A 20,156-nucleotide genomic window follows, 5' to 3' on the forward strand; every position below is an offset into this window, starting at 1 on the left:
ATAATATAGACTTTGTTGGTAAAATTTGAGATCAAACCTTCATTTTTTGCTAAAAATTGTTGGAAAAACAGTTATTATTCTAACATGGAATTCTTTTCTTAGAATCAATATCGGTTCCAAGGCAGAAGAGTGGTAAGGCCTGGGCACTTGGGCTTAAGTGACTTGCCCAGGGTCACACAGCTAAGAAGTATCTGAGGCCACATTTGAACTCGAGACCTCCAGTCTCTAGGCCTGATTCTTTAGCCACTGTGCCACCTAGCTGCCCCTCTTTGGCACAGGATTCTTCATCTAGTCATTCACTTAGTAAAAAAAAAAAAGAATGGCTAAATGTTCATTCTATACAGTTAGGTCAGGGGAGAAGGAGTCATCAGTCCAAATTTCAACCTTGTGGGTTTATTTTACTTTTTACTCAGAGCAAAAAGCTTGGAGGTCACTGGAAAATAATCATTATTTATTAGGTTTGTAAATCTACCTTGATGATAATAGCCCCTTATTGGCAGTAAATATTTAGGCATTTAACATCAGCATTGCACACAGATTTTTATCTATCTGAATTTCTTACTGTTACAAAGTAGTTAACTGAGGCAGTGGATAGAGTTGGACTTGGGGTTAGTAAAACTTGGGTTCAAGCTATTTCTATAACCCTGGCAAGTGATGTATTTTCCTAAGTTTCCATATCTGTAAAATGAGGGTAATAATAGCACTTACCTCATAGTGTTGCTGTGTAGATCAAATAATATATGTAAACCCCCATTCCTAACTCTCTGGACTTTCTCTTTCATACCCCCTCAGCCCTCACTTCTCTGCACCCACCTTTTCAGCTTCCTTCTATTTGTCTTTTCTATTTAGAATATAAGGTTCTTGGGGGGCAGCCAGGTGGCTCAGTGATTTCAGATCCAGGCCTAGAAATGAAGATCCTGAGTTCAAATGTGACCTCAAATACTTCCTAGCTGTGTGATCCTGGCCAAGTCACTTAATTCCCCATTGCCTAGCCTTTACCACTTTTCTGCCTTAGCTCCAATACACAGTATCAATTCTAAGATGGAAGGTACAGGTTTAAAGGAAAAACAAAAGAATATGAGGTCCTCAAGGGGCAGGTACTGTCTTTCTGCTTGTATGTGTATCCCCAATGCTTAGCCTTGTGCCTAGCACATTTATTAAATGCTTATTGACTGCATTAAGGTGCTTTAAAAGGAAAGTGATGTGCAAGTGCTAGCTATTATTATTTTGGAGATTTGTCAAAGAGAGATATCATTTGTAAAGATATATAAACTAAAAAGAACCATGTCAAATTTGGAATTTGGATTTGCAGGCTGAAGAGTCTCCTTGGTGCTTGTAGGCATCACCATAGGAATTACTAGGCAGATTGCTGTATATGTCAGCACCCTGAAGTCTGTGACTTGTTCTTTGCATGAGCCTCTAAATGATTCCTATTTTACTTTCTTGTTGTTCTCCCTCCCTTCTGCCTTTTTTTTTTTTGGCCCACAACTGTAGCAGAACTGTGCTGCCTATGGTCTTGCCTTCCACCTGAAAAGGCTAGAAGTGTTTGTCACTAAGCTTATGGCCTGGCCATGCAGGAATGGAGATTCTCTGGGGAAAACATAATTGTTGTGCTCCAAAGGTGATGGTGCCTACAGCAGAGACGTGAAGGACATCATGGTCAGATATTCTCATCTTTCCCACATTTCAAATCCAGGACTGTGGTGATTCCTAAAAGGGCCCACGAGGAAAAAACACCTCCATTTCAGGCAGGATTTCTGACGATTTCCCTGGAGTCAGGATCCTAGATTTAGAGCTAGAAGGGACTTTAGGGGGTGGCCTAGGCTTTCGGAGCACTAAGGAGCTTCTGCCTCACTGCCAGTCTTCTCCCAATCAGTCACTTCCCTGTGTCCCTCCCCAGCCACCCCCCAGGCCTCAGCCCTTACGACACTCCAGCTTCTTGCTTCTCCCCTTTCCTTTGCTCCCTGGAGAGGGCCCACAACTAAATACTTCCTGACCCTTTGGCCTAGATATCCTGGCGCTGCCTGGGAGGGAGGCATGGAAACATTCATGACAACCCTTGATAAATGGAAGAGGAAGGAAGCATGGTCACAGAAATATGTTCAACCAAGGTTCATTTTGGGTGAACCAGAATGTTTGGAGAAAAATCGAGACTACCGTCCATCCTCTCCAATAGAGGAAAAGAGTCTATTTCAGTGAATCCCATTAAGTCACAAGCTGACCTTTTATTGAACTACAGAGTTGGGGGAAAATCCACCACTCAAAGCCGGTTTACTTAAGAAGAAACATCAGAATGTTTGGACATGAGCTTGATTAATGGCTAAATCTGCACCAAGTTTGACAGGAAGTGACTCTGGGTGAAGCTTGGGTCAGTTCTCCTGTTTTTCTTTCCAAATTCTCTTTTCCCTAGGACCAGTACTGTAAACACACAGTGTGAGAACAAATAACACATATGCCTCCAAGTAAACAGACTGGTTCCAGTTCAGTTCAAGCATGTATTGAGCACCTACCCTATGCAGGGCTCTCTGCAAGACCCTGCCCAGGAGGGGCCAGGCCTGTCAAGAGGTTTCCGCCCCTCATGCTGCAGATAGTTTATGGCCTTCAGCCTTCAGAGGAGGGGATGGACTAGATGGCCTCAAATGTCCCTCGCGAGATGCTCTGATTCAATTTAGCCTGCTCTGTGAATCCTCTCAAGGCAGTCAAGGAAATGAGCTGTCAGTCTGTGCTCTTCCTCTGGCTTCATGCCCAAATAGTAATGATTGAGTTCAATAAACAGGAGGTGCCTGTGGCCCATCATTGTGCTAACACTAGGAGAAAGACAGCACTCAGATAAGGCAGCCCCTGCCCTCATGTAGCTTGTATTATGGTTTGGCAGGGAAATAGAAAACACATTTTTAAAACTACAATAAAAATAATACAGGGGGCAGCTGGGTAGCTCAGTGGATTGAGAACCAGGCCTAGAGATGGGAGGTCCTAGGTTCAAATCTGGCCTTAGCCACTTCCTAGCTGTGTGGCCCTGGGTGAGTCACTTGACCCCCATTGCCTAGCCCTTACCACTCTTCTGCCTTGGAGCCAATACACAGCATTGACTCCAAGACGGAAGGTAAGGGTTTAAAAAAAAATAATAATAATACATAAAAGCATCAAGCATAAACAAAATGGTGGATAGGATTGGGCAATCAGAGAAAAATTCATTTGAATTTGAGCTTTAAAGGATGTGTAGGAATTCAGTAAGAGTGGTGGAATTGGGAGGAGTACAGAGAGAAAAGGAAGAAGGACGTAAGCAAAGGCACAGAACTGGGAAAGCCTCCAGACTAGAGGGGGGAGAATGAGCAAGGCCAACTTGACTGGAACACAGAGTACATGATGGGTTAAATTAGAGACCTTGTGAGCTAAATTAGAAAGTCGAGGTGGCAGCAGATTATGAATGGCCTTGAATTCCAAGCTAAGGCATCACTGGCTCTCCTAGCATTGTGGTGCAACTTGCACAACCAAATTGCAGTTAGGAAATCTGCCTCCTTTTGCTGCTGTTGAAGAGAAAGCTGGAATCCTCAAGGGAAAAAGCCCTGTGTTATGAGCAGAACGTGGCACTTGTGCTTTGAAGTCGTGTTCGTCTGCTGACTGAAGTCTCTTCTCTCACTATCCAATCTTTCTTACAGTTGCAAGACCTGAATTCCCGGAAGCAGCATTCTCACAGTATTTTGGACCTATTTCGAACTCCTAACATCCGGACCATCACCATCATGTCTATAATTCTGTGGTGAGTAAGTGTGGTGCCCTCATTGCTACCAGCACAGTGCCAGTGGCTGAGTTCTCACACTAAAATCCTTCTTAGAAGCCAAGTAGTGGGGACTCAAACCAGTAATGTAAATTGGAAAAAAAAGTGAAGATATGAAATGTTAAAGATGCAACATTATGTAAAGCCTTTCTGTCAAACATAGCGCTATCAGCACTTCAAGCTTGTGTTTGTTAAAAAGGACCCTCAAAACCAAAGCAGAGGTTTGTGGGGAAGGAGGAAAACATGGCCTGAAAGTGGTGTAGGTTAGGTGTATTCTTCTTGTCCTTTTGAGAAGTATGAAAGATCAGGTGACTAGCAGCCCTAATCTTTGACAGACCAGTAATAAAACTGTATCTATTACATAATAAAAATAAACAGAAAAATAAACAGAAACACTATGCTTCTAATGACCAAGTGTCGCCCTGAAGAAGTAAAAGAAACAAGCATTTATTAAGTACCCAACAAATATGATTATAACTGATCTTCATAAATTTTGTGAGATAGATATATTTTTGTTCCCAGTTTATAGCTGAGGAAATTGAGGCAAACAGAGTGACTTGCCCTGGGTCACATAACCATAAGTGTCTAAATTTGGACTCTAGTCTTTCTGACTCCAGGCCCAGCATATCTATCTACTGCACCACTTAGCTTCCTCAGAAAAACTGATAAAATGTCCTTCTTTTTCCCTTCATTGAAAGGATGGGAAACTATGGGTATGGAATATTTGTGTTTATTTTGTCTTTTTTTCCTTATTTTCTAGTACATGGTACACACAACATATGCTTGTTGATTATTTAATTCAATATCAAATATGCTGTTAATGTTATTGAAGTGCTTTTTCCCTTCTTTTCAATTTTTGTTACGAGGAATGATTCCCTGGGTAGAAGGAGAATTTATTTGGAAATTATTTAAGTAAGAACAAAAGGCAGTAATAAAAACTAGATTTCTAAAAATCTGGGTCCTGAGCTGATCTGGTATGGCTTGTAATACTGATTTGTCCCCTTTGGACTGACCAATGCCAAAGGACAATATTTGTGACTCCAAGTGACCAGTGAGGGATACGTGCCCTCTGTACACACTGGCAGATACCATTCTCTCTTTTCAGAAAAAAATCCCCTTATTTTCAGTTCTAAATTCTATTCCTCTTACCACCCTCTTACCCACCCACTGAGAAGGCAAAAGGAACATACACTTTATATGTATATGAAGTAATGCAAAATATATTTCCATATTAGCTATATTCTTTAAAAAAGAGGTGGAAGAAACAAGAAAAATAAGGAAAGAAAAAAATATGCTTCAGTCTGCATTTTGAGTCCATTATCTGGAGATGGATGGAATTTTTCAACATGAATCCTCTGGAGTTGGGATGGATCATTGCTTTTATTGGAGTTGTTATCTTTTTTATGTGTGTGTGTTACTATATATATTATTTTCTGGGTTCTGCTCATTTCACTTTGCTTCAATTCAAATAGGTCTTTTCAGGTTTTTCTGAAACTACCCCCTTCATCATTTCTTATGGCACAGTAGCATTCCATCATTCATGTATCATAAAGTATTCAGATATTCCCCAACTGATGGGCCTCCCCTAAGTTTCTTTTTTTTTTTAATCCCCTCAGTTTCTAATTCCTTGCCATTACAAAAAGAACTACTATACCTGTTTTGGACCTATTAGTCTCTTTCCTTTTTCTTTGATCTTCTTAGGCAATTAAATCTATAGCTCTAATAGCAGTATTGCTGAATCAGAGTATGTACAGTTTTCTAGGTCTTTGTGCATCATTCCAAATTGCTCTACAATTGGGTTGAACTCCCCAACACTGCATTAATGTACCTGTTTTCCAATGTCTCTAACATTTGTCATTTTCCTTTTTCTATCATCTTAGCCTGGGTCTGAGGTAGTGCCTCAGAGTTGTTTTAATTTGTATTTCTCTAATCAATAGTGATTTAGAGCATTTTTATGTGATTATTCATAGCTTTGATTTCTTCCTCAAAATTGCCTGTTCATATTCTTTGACCAGTTATCAATTGGGGAATGACTCCTATTTTTATAAATTTGGCTCAGTTCTCTCTATATATGAGAAATTAGATCTTTACTGGAGAAACTTGCAATTTTTTTCTTAGTTTCCTGCTTTAATTCTAATTTTGGCTGCATTTGTATTATTTGTGCAAAAACTTTTTAATTTCATGTAATAAAACCTTTCATTATTCTCTCCACCTTTTGTTTGAACATAAATTCTTCCTTTATCCATAGATCTGATAAGTATTTTTTCCATATTCCCCTAATTTACTTATGATTTCACCCCTTATATCTAAATCATGTTCTCATTTTTATCTTACCATGGTGTTTAGTGTGAGATACTTATCTATGCTGAGTTTGTGCCAGACTGCTTTCCAGTTGTCCCAGGAGTTTTTGTGAGATAGTGAGTCCTTGCCTCAATTGATGGGATCCTAGGGTTTATCAAACACTGTTAATGTGCTCATTTGCTCCTGAATAATATATGTCTAATCTATTGCATTGATCATTCTGTTTCATATCTAGTATCTGATCATTTTTAATGATTACCACTTTGTAATATAGTTTGAAATCTGGTGATGGTAGGTATGCTAGCCCCTTCACTTTTTTAAAAATTTGATTCCATTGATATTCAAATGAATTCTGTTATTTTAGAAAAAATGGAAAATAATTCTTTGGTAATTTAATTAGCACAGCACTGAATAAGTAAATTAACTTAAATGGTATTACCATTTTTATTTTTTGGCTTGGCCTACCCATGAGTAGTAATACCTCCAATTATTTAGGTCTGTTTTTATTTGTATGAAGTGTTTTGTGATTGTATTCATATAGCTTCTGTGAGAGTTTTGGCATATAGATGCAGAAGTATTTTATACTGCCTGAAACCATTTTAGATGGAATTTCTCTTTTCATCTCTTCCCGCTGGGTTTTGTTGGTATTATATAGAAATGCTGATGATTTATGTGCGTTTATTTTATATCCTGCAGCTCTGCTAAAGTTGTTCATTCTGTCTGTCCTTTGATCCAGCCATAGCACTGCTGGGTTTGTACTCCAAAGAGATAATAAGAAAAATAAATGTACAAGAAAATTCATAGCTGTGCTCTTTGTGGTGGCAAAAAATTGGAAAATGAAGGGATGCCCTTCAATTGGGGAATGGCTGAACAAATTGTGGTATATGTTGGTGATGGAATACTATTGTGCTCAAAGGAATAATAAAATTGAGGAATTCCATGGGAACTGGAACAACCTCCAGGAATTGATGCAGAGCGAGAGGAGCAGAATCAGGAGAACATTGTACACAGAGACTGATACACTGTGGTACAATCGCATGTAATGGACTTCTCCATTAGTGGCAATGCAGTGATCCTGAACAACCCAGAGGGATGTATGAGAAAGGACACTGTCCACATTCCAAGGAAAAACTGTGGGAGCAGAAACACTGAAGAAAAACAACTGCTTGAATACATGGATTGAAGGGATGTGGTTGAGGATGTAGACTCTAAATGAACATCCCAGTGCAAACAACAACATGGAAATAGGTTCTGATCAAGGACACAAGTAATATCCAATGAAATTGCATGTGGGCTGTGGGAAAGGTAGGTGGAGGGGAGGGAGGGAAATAATGTGATTATTGTAACCAAGGAATAATGTTCTAAATTGATTAAAGTAATTCAAATGGAAAAAATTAAATTAAAAATTAAAAAAAATAAATTTGTTCATTGTTTTAACCAATTTTCTAGTGGACTCTCTAGGTTTCTCCAAGAATATCATCACATCATCAAAAAAAAAAAGTGATAGTTTTGTTTCCTAATTGTCTGTGTTTATTCTTGTCTTATTGCTATTGCAAGCAGTTATAGTAAAGTAGTAAGTAATAATGGTGATAATGTAGATCTTTGTTTCACCCCTGATCTTACTGAAATCTTAGTTTCTCCCCATGTAAGATAATAATTGCTTTTAGTTTTAGATACTACTACTTATCATTTTAATAAAAGCTCCATTTATTCTAATGCTTTCTAGTATTTTTAACAGGAATGTGTATTGTATTCTGTCAAAACCCTTTTCTGCTTCTGTTAATATCACATGATTTTAGTTGTTTCTTATTAATGTAGTCAATTATGCATATAGTTCTCCTAATATTGAACACCAGATTTTTTTCTGAATATAAATCCAGCCTGGTCAGAGTATGCAATCTTTGTAATATATTATGCCATTTTATTTTAAATTTTGCATTAATATTAATTAGGGAAATTGGTCAGTTTTATAGTCTCTGTTTTTGCTCTCTGTGGTTTAGAAACCAAAACTATATTTGTGTCATAGAAGAAATTTGGTTAGACTCTTTTACCTATTTTTTTTTCAAAAAAAATTTATATTGTATTGGAATTAGTTGTTCTTTAAATATTTAGTCAAATTTACTTATAAATCTAGTCTTGGGTTTACATTGTATTTAATATTGCTGCTTTTCAGCATTTATTTGTGAGGTTTTTAACACAGTTATTGTGAAAGCACCATGCCCAGCAGAGAATCCTATTCCCAATCAATATTTTCCAGAGGTCTATCATATTAACTTTTTCTAAAAGTCTATTCATCTCCTTAACTTCCTTCTTGTTTGCTTTATGGTTACATTTATCTAGATCAGAGAGGGATGAAGTGAGGTCCCCAATTAGTATAATTTTATTATTTCTTCCTATAACTCATTTAATATTTCCTTCAAGAACATGGATGTTCAACAACATGGACATGGGTTCTGATCAAGGACACCTGTAAAACCCAGTGGAATTGCACATCAGCTATGGGAAGGGGTGGGGAGAGGGGAGAGAGGAAAAGAATATGATTCATTTAACCAAGGAATAATGTTCTAAATTGACTAAATAATATTTAAAAAAAAAAGAATGTGGATGGTATGCCAGTTGATGTATATATATTTAGTATTGATATTACTTCATAGTCTATAGTACCTTTGAACAAAATTTCTTTTCCCTGATTATCTCTTTTAATTAGGTCTATTTTTGCTTTTGCTTTGTCTGAGATCATGATAGCTACCTGTGCCTTTTTTACTTAAGGTACAACATAATAGATTCTTTTCTTTTTTAATTTATGTGTGTATTTCTATTTCAAGTATATTTCCTGTAAACTACAAATTGTTGAATTCTGGTTTCTAATCCATTCTGTTATCTGCATCTGTTTTATGAGTGAATTCATTCCATTCACATCCACAATTATGATTACTGTGCATTTCTGTCCATCCTATTCTATTTATTCTTTTTCCAGAGATCTATCAAACTGAACTTTTCTAAAATTCTATTTTCCTCCTTGATTTCTTTCTAGTTAATTTTTTTGGTTTAATTTATCTAATTCTGAGAGGGGAAGGTTAATGCCACCTTACTAAAAGAGTTTTATTGTCTATTTCCTCTTGTAACTCATGCAATTTCTCCTTTAGGAATTTAGATGCTATGCCATTTGGTGTGTATGTTTAATAATTATATTACTTCATTGTCTGTGGTACCTTTTATCAAGATGTAATTTCCTTTCTTAACTCTTTTTTATTTGTTTATAGTTGATACAAATGTTTTTTTCCTTTTTATTTATTAATTAGTATTTTTCCACGTTTACATGATACATGATTTCTTTTCCTCCCCACTCCCAGAGCTGACAAGCAATTCCACTGGGTTGTACAAATGTTGTTACTTGATACCTATTTCCATATTACTCATTTTTGCTATAGAGCAGTTTTTTTAAGGCCCAAATCCCAAATCACATACCCATAAATACATGTGATAAGTGATGTCATATGTTTTGCTTTTGCATTTCTACTTCCAAAGTTCTTTCTCTCAATGTGAATAGCATTCTTTTACATAAGTCCTTCAGGAGTGTCCTGGCTTATTGCATTGCTACTAATAGCAAAATCCATTACGTTGAATTTTTCCACAATGTTTTACTTTCTGTGTACAATGTTCTTCTGGTTCTGCTCATTTCACTCTGGATCAATTCATTGAGGTTCTCCCAGTTCATATGGAAAGCCTCCAGATCATCAATCTTTACAGCAAAAAGTATTCCATCATCATCATATACCACAATTTGTTCAGCCATTCCCCAGTCAAGGGGAAACCCCTTCATTTTCCAATTTTTTTGCCACCACAAAGCATAGCTGTGAATATTTTTGTATACATATTTTTCCCTATTATCTCTTTGGGGTACAAACCCAGCAGTGGTATTGCTGGATCAAGGGCAGGCAGTCTTTTAAAGCCCTTTGGGCATAATTCTAAATTGCCTTCCAGAATGGCTAGATTAATTCACAAGTCTACCAGCAATGCATTAATGTCCTGATTTTGCCACATCCCCTCCAACATTTATTATTTTCCTTTACTTTCTTATTGGCTGATCTGCTAGTTTTGAGGTGGCACCTCAGCATTGTTTTGATTTGTATTTCTCTCATTATGAAAGATTTAGAACACTTTTTCATGTACTTATTGATAGTTTTGATTTCTTCATCTGAAAGCTGCCTATTCATGTCCCTTGACCATTTGAAAATTAGGGAATGGTTTGATTTTTGGTACAATTGACTTAGCTCCTTTTTAATGTAAGAAATGAGATCTTAGTCAAATGTTTTTGTTATAACACTTTTTAATATAATCAAAATTATTCATTTTACATTTTGTAATGTTCTCTACCTCTTGCTTGGTCTTAAATTCCTTCCTTTCCCATAGATCTGACAGATATTCTATGTTAACCTAATTTGTTTATGATTTCCCTCTTTATAAATTTAAGTCATTTACCCACTTTGAGTTAATGTTGGTATGAGGTGTAAGATGCTGATCTAAGCCTAATTTCTCCTATACTCTTTTCCAATTTTCCTAGCATTTTTTGTCAAATAACGAGTTCTTATCCCAAAGGCTGGGATCTTTGGGTTTATTGAACACTATCTTGCTATTGTCATTTACTCCAAGTCTATTCCATTGATCTACCCTTCTATTTCTAAGCCAGTACCATATAGTTTTAATGATCACTGCTTTATAGTATAGTTTGAGATCTGGTAAAGCTAGGCCTCCATCCTTCACATTTTTTTTTCATTAGTTCCCTTAATATACTTGATCTTTTGTTCTTTCAGATGAACTTTGTAATATTTTTTCTAATTCTATAAAAAAAGTGTTTTGGTAGTTTGATAGGTATAATGCTGAATAAGTAAATTAATTTAGGTAGAATTGTCATTTTTATTATATTAGCTCATCCTACCCATAAGCAATTAATGTTTTTCCAATTGTTTAGATCTAGTTTTATTTGTGTGGAGAGAGTTTTATAGTTATGTTCATATAATTCCTGAATCTGTGTTGGCAAGTAGGTTTCCAGGTATTTTATCTTGTCTAGAATAATTTTAAATGGAGTTTCTCTTTCTAAATCTTGCTGCTGGGTTTTGTTGGAAACATGTAGGAATGCGGATGATTTATGTGGATTTATTTTGTACCCTGAAACTTTGCTAAAGTTATTGATTGTTTCTACTAGTTTTTTAGTTGATTTTCTTGGATTCTCTAGCTTTACCATCATGTCAACTGCAAAGAATGATAGTTTCGTTTCCTCATTGCCTGGGTGTTTTTCCTTAATGTGTGGGGTTTTTCCTTAATGGACTTCCCTGACCAGCAGGGTCCCACAAGGGAAGGGGCTCACCTTTGTGATGGGACCCGAGGAGAGATAGGAACCGAGAACCAGGATGGAAATGAAAGACACGGACAAGTCAGTGTTTGAATAGGGCAGGCAATCCCTATGATACTCCCTTTGATAGGAGAGTATGAGTACAAAGGAACAGGAGGTGGATGAGGAGATTAAGATAGGGAATGCAGGCCAGGATGGTTACAGCCTCGGGGAAGGAGAAGGTTAAGAGGAGAGAGAGACATAGTCATTGAGGAGCCCAGTAGAGCTCCATGGAAGGGAGAGAAAGGCCAAGAGGAAGTTCGTGGGTTTGCCTCTGAATTTATTCCTGTCCTGTTTGGGCGGTACTCCCAAGCACGTAGTAACCACATCACAAAATATAGACAATTAAGATTGGGTGGCAAGGTAGAGGGAACACCTTTGGGCGTGTAGATTGCAAACCTCGCTTTCCCGGGGAATTGAGTCCAAGCATGTTAATGAGTTTGTCTTAGCCAAGGGCCAGTTCAAGGTTACATTCACAGACCTCATTGGTATAACCTTATGCTTAGAGACACAGTAATCATACAGTCATTTATATTTCATAGATGTGAATATGCTTGGGATGCTACACCTACTTTGATCTCTTCAATTTCTTTATCTTCTCTAATTGCTACTGCTAGCATTTCCAGTACAATTTTAAATAGTAGTGGTGATAATGGGCATCCCTGCTTCACTCCTGATCTTATTGAGAAGGCATCTAACTTGTCCCCATTGTAGATGATACTTGCTTATGGTTTTAAATAAATACTGTTTATTATTTTGAGGAAAGGAACTTCTATTCCTATACTTCCAAGTGTTTTCAATAGTAATGGGTATTGTATTTTGTCAAAGGCTTTTTCTGCATCTGTTGAGATAATCATGTGATTTCTATTAGTTTGGTTATTGATATGGTCAAATCCATCCTTGCATTCCTAGTATAAATCCCACCTGGTCATAGTGGCTAATTCTTGTGATAATGTATTGTAGCCTTTAGCTAGTATTTTATTTAATATTTTTGCATCTATGTTCTTTAAGGATATTGATCTATCATTTTTCTTCTCTATTTTTGGTCTTCCTGGCTTGGGAATCAGTACCATATTTCTATCATAAAAAGAATTTGGTAAGACTCCTTCTTTGGCTATTTTGTCAAATAGTTTGTAGAATATTGTAATTAATTGGTCTTTAAATGTTTGATAGAATTCATTTGTGAATCCATCTGGTCCTAGTGATTTTTTCTTAGGGAATTTTTTTATGTCTTATTCAATTTCCTTTTCTGATATGGGATTATTTAAGTATTCTATTTCCTCTTCTGTTAATCTAGGCAATTTATATTTTTGTAAATATTCATCCATTTCACCCAGATTGCCATATTTATTGCCATATAATTGGGCAAAGTAGTTCTTAATAATTACCTTAATTAATTTCCTTTTCATTAGAGGTAAGATCACCCTTTTCATTCATGATACTATTAATTTTGTTCTCATCTTTCTTAATTAGATTAACCAATACTTTATTTTATTTGTTTTTTATTTGCCTCTCCATGTACCCTTCCTAATTATAATTTTTATTGCATTGTAATCTGAAAAATTTGCATTTATTATTTCTGCTTTTCTGCATTTGTTTGCAATGTTTTTATGCCCTAATACAGTCAATCTTTGTTAATGTACCATGTGCTGCTGAAAAGGTGTATTCCTTTTGATCCCTATTTTCTTTTCTCTATATATCTATTAACTCTATTTTTTTCTAAGATTTCATTCATATCTCTTGCTTCTTTCTTTATTTTTTGGGGTTGATTTATCTTGTTCTGATAGAGGAAGGTTGAGGTCTCACACAATATAGTTTTACTATCTATTTCCTCCTTAAACTCCAATAGTTTCTCCTTTAAAAATCTGGATGCTATACCATTTGGTGCATACATGTAGAGTACTGATATACTATTCCTGCCTCTAATGTTAGCACAATGGTCTCATAAGATATCTTTCTGACCAAATATTCAGTCCCTTTACTTTCTCTAGATATTAGGTAGCTCCCTACCACTGCTGCCACCAACAGAGCCAGTTGCTGCCATCGCCACTTGTGCCCATTCTATTGTACCATGCTCCTAGCCAACTCTTACCCCAGTATCTGCTGGACTCTCCTTCTGACTTCCTAAGCTGCTCTGGGATAGAAAAAATGACTCACTGTGACTTTTTAATTGGCTTTATTATCTAGAATTGGGTTTGGTGCAATTTTTTATTATTATTATGGAGTAGGAGTGTTAGGAGAGCTTAGAGAAACTGATGGATTTACTTGACCACTTGTACCCTGCTTCCCACTTACCTCTCTCCAAAAAGCTCTTTCATCTTGGTAATGAGAAACGAGAAAAGTAGATATAAAAATGATTCCTCCAGGCGAGATTAAAAATAAAGTTGGAAATGGGGGAGTTTTACAAGTTTCTCTGATAAAGGCCTCATTTCTCATATAGAGAGAGAACTGAGTCATCAAGAATACAAATCATTCCCCAATTGATGATTGATCAAAGGATATAAACAAGCAATTTTCAAAAGAAGAAATAAAATCTATAGTTATGTAAAAATATTCTAAATAACTATTGACTAGAGAAACACTAATTAAACCAACTCTGAAGTACTGCTTCATACCTATAAGATTGGGAAAAATGACAAATGTTGGATATGATGTGGGAAAATTAGAACACTATTGCACTGTTATGGAGTTGTGAACTGATTCAGCCTTTCTGGAGAGCAATTTAGAACTATGCCCAAAGGACTCTAAAACTGTGCAAACTCTTTGACTCATCTATACTTCTACTAAGCCTATATCCCAAAGATATTTAAAAAATAAAAAAGGAAAGGAACAATGTACAAAAATATTTATAGCAATTCTTTTTATGGTGGCAAAGAATTGAAAACTGAAACCCCCATCAATTGGGGAATAACTCAACCAGTTGTGTTATATAATTACTATGAAATACTATTATTCTGTAAGAAATGATGAACAACATGCTTTCAGAAAAACCTGGAAAGACTTACATGAACTGATGCAAAGTAAAGTGAGTGGTAGCAGGAGAGTAGTATATACAGTAACAGCAATATTGTAACAATTATCAATGGTGAATGATTTAGCCATTCTCAGCAAAACAATGATCCAAGGCAATTACAAAGGACTTATGATGAAAAATATTGTCTACCTGCAGAGAAAGAACTGATAGAGTCAATGCAGATCGAAACATACTACTTTTTTACTTTACTTTTTATGGGCAAGTTTTTTATTGTGTTTTCTCTCACAACATGAGTATTATGGAAATATGTTTTTCATGACTGTACATGTAAAACCTTTATCAAATCATTGCTTCCTCAGGGAGGAGGGAGGGGAGGGAAGGAAAGAATCTGGAACTCAAAAATTTTTTTAAATGTTAAAAATTGTTTTTACATGTAATTGAAAAAAAATAAAATATCACTTTTTAGAAAACAGATAATGATTCCCCTAAGAACAAAAACTGGAAAATACATAAATACAGGGAAAAGAAGTGGCCAGAAGAAGCCCCAAGTCACCCCAAATCCTGAGGCAGGCACAGAGTCAGGTTTCTCTTGGTTTATGAGTTCCAGAATAGTATTCTGCCTCAATCCCACATGGGCAGATATGGTTATGGGTGTCTAGATGAATCCCCACAAAGAAAACAATAACTCTTTTCCCTAACCTTCTTGACTTCTGAATTAGTAGAAGTGGAGGTGCCATATCTTGAGTGCTGGTGAGACTGGTAGTCATATAGTCATATATCTGAAAACTGTGACTATTTCAGAAGATGAGAGACAGGATGGACTCCCCTCTCTAGGATGGTTAGGTAGAGGACTATCTGGAGGCAGGGGAATGAATTGGACTGTCTCCTTAGGTCTTTTCTAGTCAGAGGGTTTCACCAAACATCCAAGTCTATAGGGATGGAATACTAAGTTCCTGAGGACAAGATATCTCAGCTTTTCTCAGTCACTCTCTAAACTTCCCAAGGCCATAGACAGATAGGCTCTTAACAGAGACTGTGAAATAATAGTGATGATAAGGATAAACCTTATCTCCAGGTCCTTATTAAATACTCTTTCTTATGCATAGGATAATATGTTTAGAAGTGGCTAGGTGATGGGGGAAGGAAGATCCTAATGCACTCAACCACATGGTCTTCATTGTTATTGACAAAACTCCTTATGACAAGACCAAGGAACTTAAATATTCTTCAGCTCCTTAGGTAAGAAGGGGGAAATGCTGTTGAAGACTGTCAAGCAAATCCTATATACTCAACTTGGGAAAGGTCACCAAAGGACTAGGGTATTCCCTGCCTGTAAGGGACAGGTATAGTGACTAGAGTGCTGGTCTTGGAGTCAAGATATCCTGCCTTAGAAGGAAAGAGAGACAGACAGAAGCTTAACCACAGCATTACTGGATGCTTTCCCGGGTGTCCTTATCAGACTCTGGAGCTACTATTCTAAGAGGAAATGCAGGCTAGTCAAGTTAGGAATTGGGGATGAGTCATTCATTTCTATGGAATAGCATGGACTTCTTTCATGCCAACATATGCATACAAGATGCAGCAGAGAACCCAGCCACATTGGGAACTTGCAGGCTACAATGAATCATTCAGCGATTCCCTCCAGTTCTGCTTTCACTGAGAGTTCCAAGTAGCAAAGAATACTTTTTAAAAGTACATTTTGAGGGGTTTCAACATGCAAAACAACCCAGGATACAATTAGCCTCAGGTCATAACTGGCACACCCTAAATAAGCATAGCCATGTTTCCTGAATATAAGTGTTGGTCATTTGGTACCATGAACTAAGCACTTCCTTTGTTCAGGACTTAGCCTGTGAATAGGAAGAGGGAAGAGTGATATGGTATTTCTATCCAATTAAAGTTGGGGTCTGAGAGTACATGTTTGGGAGTGGGAGTAAGGAGATTTCCTACACCCTGCGTCCTCCTGCTCCTCTACTGAATGATCCAGAGGGCATAATTTAATTAAAATTACATTTAAAATGAACCTCCAGAACTTATAAGAAAGAATGCTATCCACATCCAGAGAAAGAACTGTGGGAACAGAAATGCAGAAGAAAGACATAAATAAGATCAATCACGTAGTTCGAGACGGATGTGATTAGGATTTTGGTGTTAAAAGATCACTCTACTACAAATATGAATAATATGGAAATAGGTTTTGAACAATGATACATGTATAACCCAGTGGAATTGCTTGTCAGATCCAGGAGGGGAGAGGGAGGGTAAAAATCACAAATCATGTAAACATGGAAAAATATTCTAAATATAAAAAAGAAATAGAAAAATAAAAATATCCATTGGGAACACTGTAAAATAAAAAGTCATTTTTTATAATTTATGCTTAAAAAAATGAACCTCCAGTAAGATTCTCCATCTGAATGGCAGGTTTTTGAGTTCCCTATCTATAATCTTTACAAGGGGAAAAAAATGTGTAAGGGGTTGGAGGTTGGGAGGGGCCACAAAAAGAAATGTTATAACATGAGTTGGAGTTGAAATCAGGGTAACTGTGTGTAAGAGAAAACTCTATGGGGGGCCCATAGAGTGACAGTGATCAGTAGTTGTGTATATATATATATATATATATATATATATATATATGGGGGGTTGAGGCGGGGTGGATTATGAAACTCATTGGAAATTATTCCTTTTCGTTGTGAGCACCAGCAGTACTTCATTTCTGTACTAGATCATCTAAAGGTGGCATGAAGCCTCATGTTTGCAGTGGTAACTATTCCTAGCTAGACGAAGCTTGTCTGTAACTTCCTTCTCAGCAAGTTTACTCAGGAAGTTTTCTTCTAGAGTAGCAATGCAATCCATTCTCCTCTACTTTTGTTTCTTGAAATAAGCAAATCACAAAAGATTCCTTTCTGTGAGTATCAGGGACTGACCACAGATATTAATTCATGTTGTGGAGCAGGGTGAGAAGATAGGCTTTCTAGCTTTTGTTTTCCCCTTTAATCATCCTCATTTATTAACAGGATGACCATATCAGTGGGCTACTTTGGTCTTTCACTTGACACTCCAAACTTACATGGTGATAACTACCTGAACTGCTTCCTCGCTGCCGTGATTGAAGTCCCTGCATACATAATCGCTTGGCTGCTCTTACGGTACCTGCCCCGACGATATTCCATGTCAGCTTCCCTTTTCTTAGGTGGCAGCGTTCTTCTCTGCATACAACTGGTACCTCCAGGTAGGGACCCTATGGGTCACACTTTTTGTTTCTTCTGGCATGCCCTTGTAGATGAATGAGTCCACACTAGTATGGGAAATAAAATCAAGTGTCAGTTCCTGCTAGTGGATCAAACTCATTACTGGCAGAAGACCATAGATAGGCAGTTCTCTGTAAGATTGGGGGTATTATTTTAAACCAGGATTCAGAGAAGGAGTTCTAGCCCCTTTAATTTTGTCCCATTCCTGAATGGGTGAGAAATATTCTGGATATATTGGCATTGTTTTCTCTCCAAAAGAAAAAGGATAACTATTCCTGTTCCATTTTCCCCACCATGAACCTTATGTACAGAATGTGCTTAAGGAACCCAATCACTGTTAAAACCTTTTTTCTTACAGACATTGACACTGCCCTAATTGTGGCCAACACATCTGACTCTCGGGTGAGAAATATTTCTTGGTGGAGAGAAAGGAAATCTTGCAAAGTAGGAATTATTTCCTACTATTCCTATAACGATACTGGCAGGAACCAAATGTCCCATATCATCATGTTTCCATCCTGTCCCATAATGAACTGCAGTATCATTTCCTAATGTTAAAAAGAGCCATAGCAACACAGGAGTTGAGAACACAGACTAGCACCAGGTATCCTTGAATGAGTAACCATTTAGCCCCATATTATTGGGTCAGAGCCCTGTTCTAAGCCAGGCCAGGATGGGGCAAGTCCCAACTAAAGACAATCCAAGGGGTCTTCATTTGTTTGGGCCAAACCCTGGCCACAGTTCACTCAAAGTACAGGAGGTATGGTGAGCAGAAAGAGCTCAAAATTCCAGTGCTACCAGAATTGACCAAGAATCTGCCACTTATAATAGTTAAGTTACATACAGGTGCTGCTGGGAGGAGGCATCCTTAAAGATCTTCAAGAGCTGCTAACTCAGGGATGGCATTTACACATCACTGTTGGGTTATCTAACTGAAACTAGTTAAATGTCCTAAGTACAAAGAGATACTGGGTCTGAAAAAAACCTGCCTATAGGGTGAGATAAATGAAGAAAAGAAATACCAATCCAGGGAGCAATCTCTCTCTACATCTAAAACCCCACTCAAATACATCCCAGTGGCTGCAGCACAGGCCTCAGGCACCATACTTTAGGAACAAATTCACATTGTGAATGTTTGGAAATAAGGTTCAATAACTATCAAATATAGATCATTATAGAGTCAAATATAATAGCCAACAGGTTATTAGAGAGTTCAAAATTTGACTCTTAAAAGGTCCTCTGTAGTATTCTTTCAATATGTAGGCTGAGGCTCTCAGAGCTTCTCAGTGGCACTCCTCTGATGGTGTTCTGCACCTCCCTTTGACCAAGTGTATGCAAAAGGTTTTCTGGGTGGATTTTCCATATGAGCTGGACTGGAATCAGGACCTTGGGCATAACTCTTTTTTCATTAGGAAGGGGTTTTATTGTTTGTTTTTTTTAAACCCTTATCTTCAGTCATGGAGTCAATACTGTGTATTGGCTCCAAGGCAGAAGAGTGTTAAGGGCTAGGCAATGGGGGTCAAGTGACTTGCCCAGGGTCACACAGCTCAGAAGTGTCTGAGGCCAGATTTGAACCTAGGACCTCCCATCTCTAGGTCTGGCTCTCAATCCACTGAGCTACCTGGCTGCCCTCTTCATTAGGAAGTTTTATAAGCTGACAAAGAAATGGAGAGAAAGTCTTCACTGTATAAGAGAAAATCTTTAGGCCAGGAGGACATGAATTGATCAATGTATTCATTAGAAGTGACCAAAGTGATGCTCAGGACCTCACTAAGGGTGGGCTTCCTGCCCCTGCTTTGTCTCCTCAGACTTATACTTACTGTCACTTGGCTTGGTGATGATCGGGAAGTTTGGGATCACCTGTGCTTTCGCCATGGTGTATGTGTACACAGCTGAGCTCTATCCCACAGTGGTCAGGAACATGGGTGTGGGAGCCAGTTCTATGGCATCTCGACTGGGAAGCATCTTGTCTCCTTACTTTGTTTACCTCGGTGAGTCACTGCAGACAGCCTACAGCTGGACAAAGGTATATACCAGCCATATTCTGGAGTATGATATCATATTTGAACAAAGTGTTTTGGCTTAGCAGACAAGCATAATCCTTGGTTTCTCTGGGAACTGATAGTTTCTCTATGAAAAGCCAACTATGATAAAGAATAACTCCTAAAGACTCCAACTAGGTGGTGCAGATTAGAATGCTGGGCCTGGAATAAGGAAGACTCATCTTCCTGAGTTCAAATCAGGCCTAAAACACTTCCTAGCTGTCAAATGACTAGGAAAAGAAATGGCAATCCACTCCAGGATCTTTGACAAGAAAACTCCAAACTGGGTCATGAGGAATTGGACACAACTGAAAAAACCACTGAACATAAACCACAACTTAAATTTGTTCAGAGGGAAAAGATGATCTTCAAGGTTACCACATTGTGTCTCTGGGTGATCAAACAGCATGGGTTAGTG

The 20,156-nt window shown here is 37.5% G+C and overlaps 1 protein-coding gene across 3 annotated transcripts in view; it reads left to right on the top strand.

The window, feature by feature from the left end:
• Window positions 1–20,156, top strand: part of LOC100015440 (organic cation/carnitine transporter 2) — a 66,954-nt gene that overhangs the window by 42,577 nt on the left and 4,221 nt on the right. The window contains exons 6-8 of one of the 3 annotated variants that reach the window (XR_008915055.1): window positions 3,660–3,760; window positions 17,463–17,677; window positions 19,505–19,722. Coding sequence is in view for 2 of the 3 variants with exons in the window: in XM_001366099.4 (XP_001366136.2) it covers window positions 3,660–3,760; window positions 17,463–17,677; window positions 19,505–19,687 (499 nt within the window). In the remaining variant the exon portion in view is untranslated. The remainder of the gene's footprint in view (window positions 1–3,659; window positions 3,761–17,462; window positions 17,678–19,504; window positions 19,723–20,156) is intronic. The other 2 variants (XM_001366099.4, XM_007473443.3) reach the window with 2 other exon arrangements.

Source organism: Monodelphis domestica, chromosome 1 (genome assembly GCF_027887165.1).
Source record: "Monodelphis domestica isolate mMonDom1 chromosome 1, mMonDom1.pri, whole genome shotgun sequence".
Classification (NCBI taxonomy): domain Eukaryota; kingdom Metazoa; phylum Chordata; class Mammalia; order Didelphimorphia; family Didelphidae; genus Monodelphis; species Monodelphis domestica.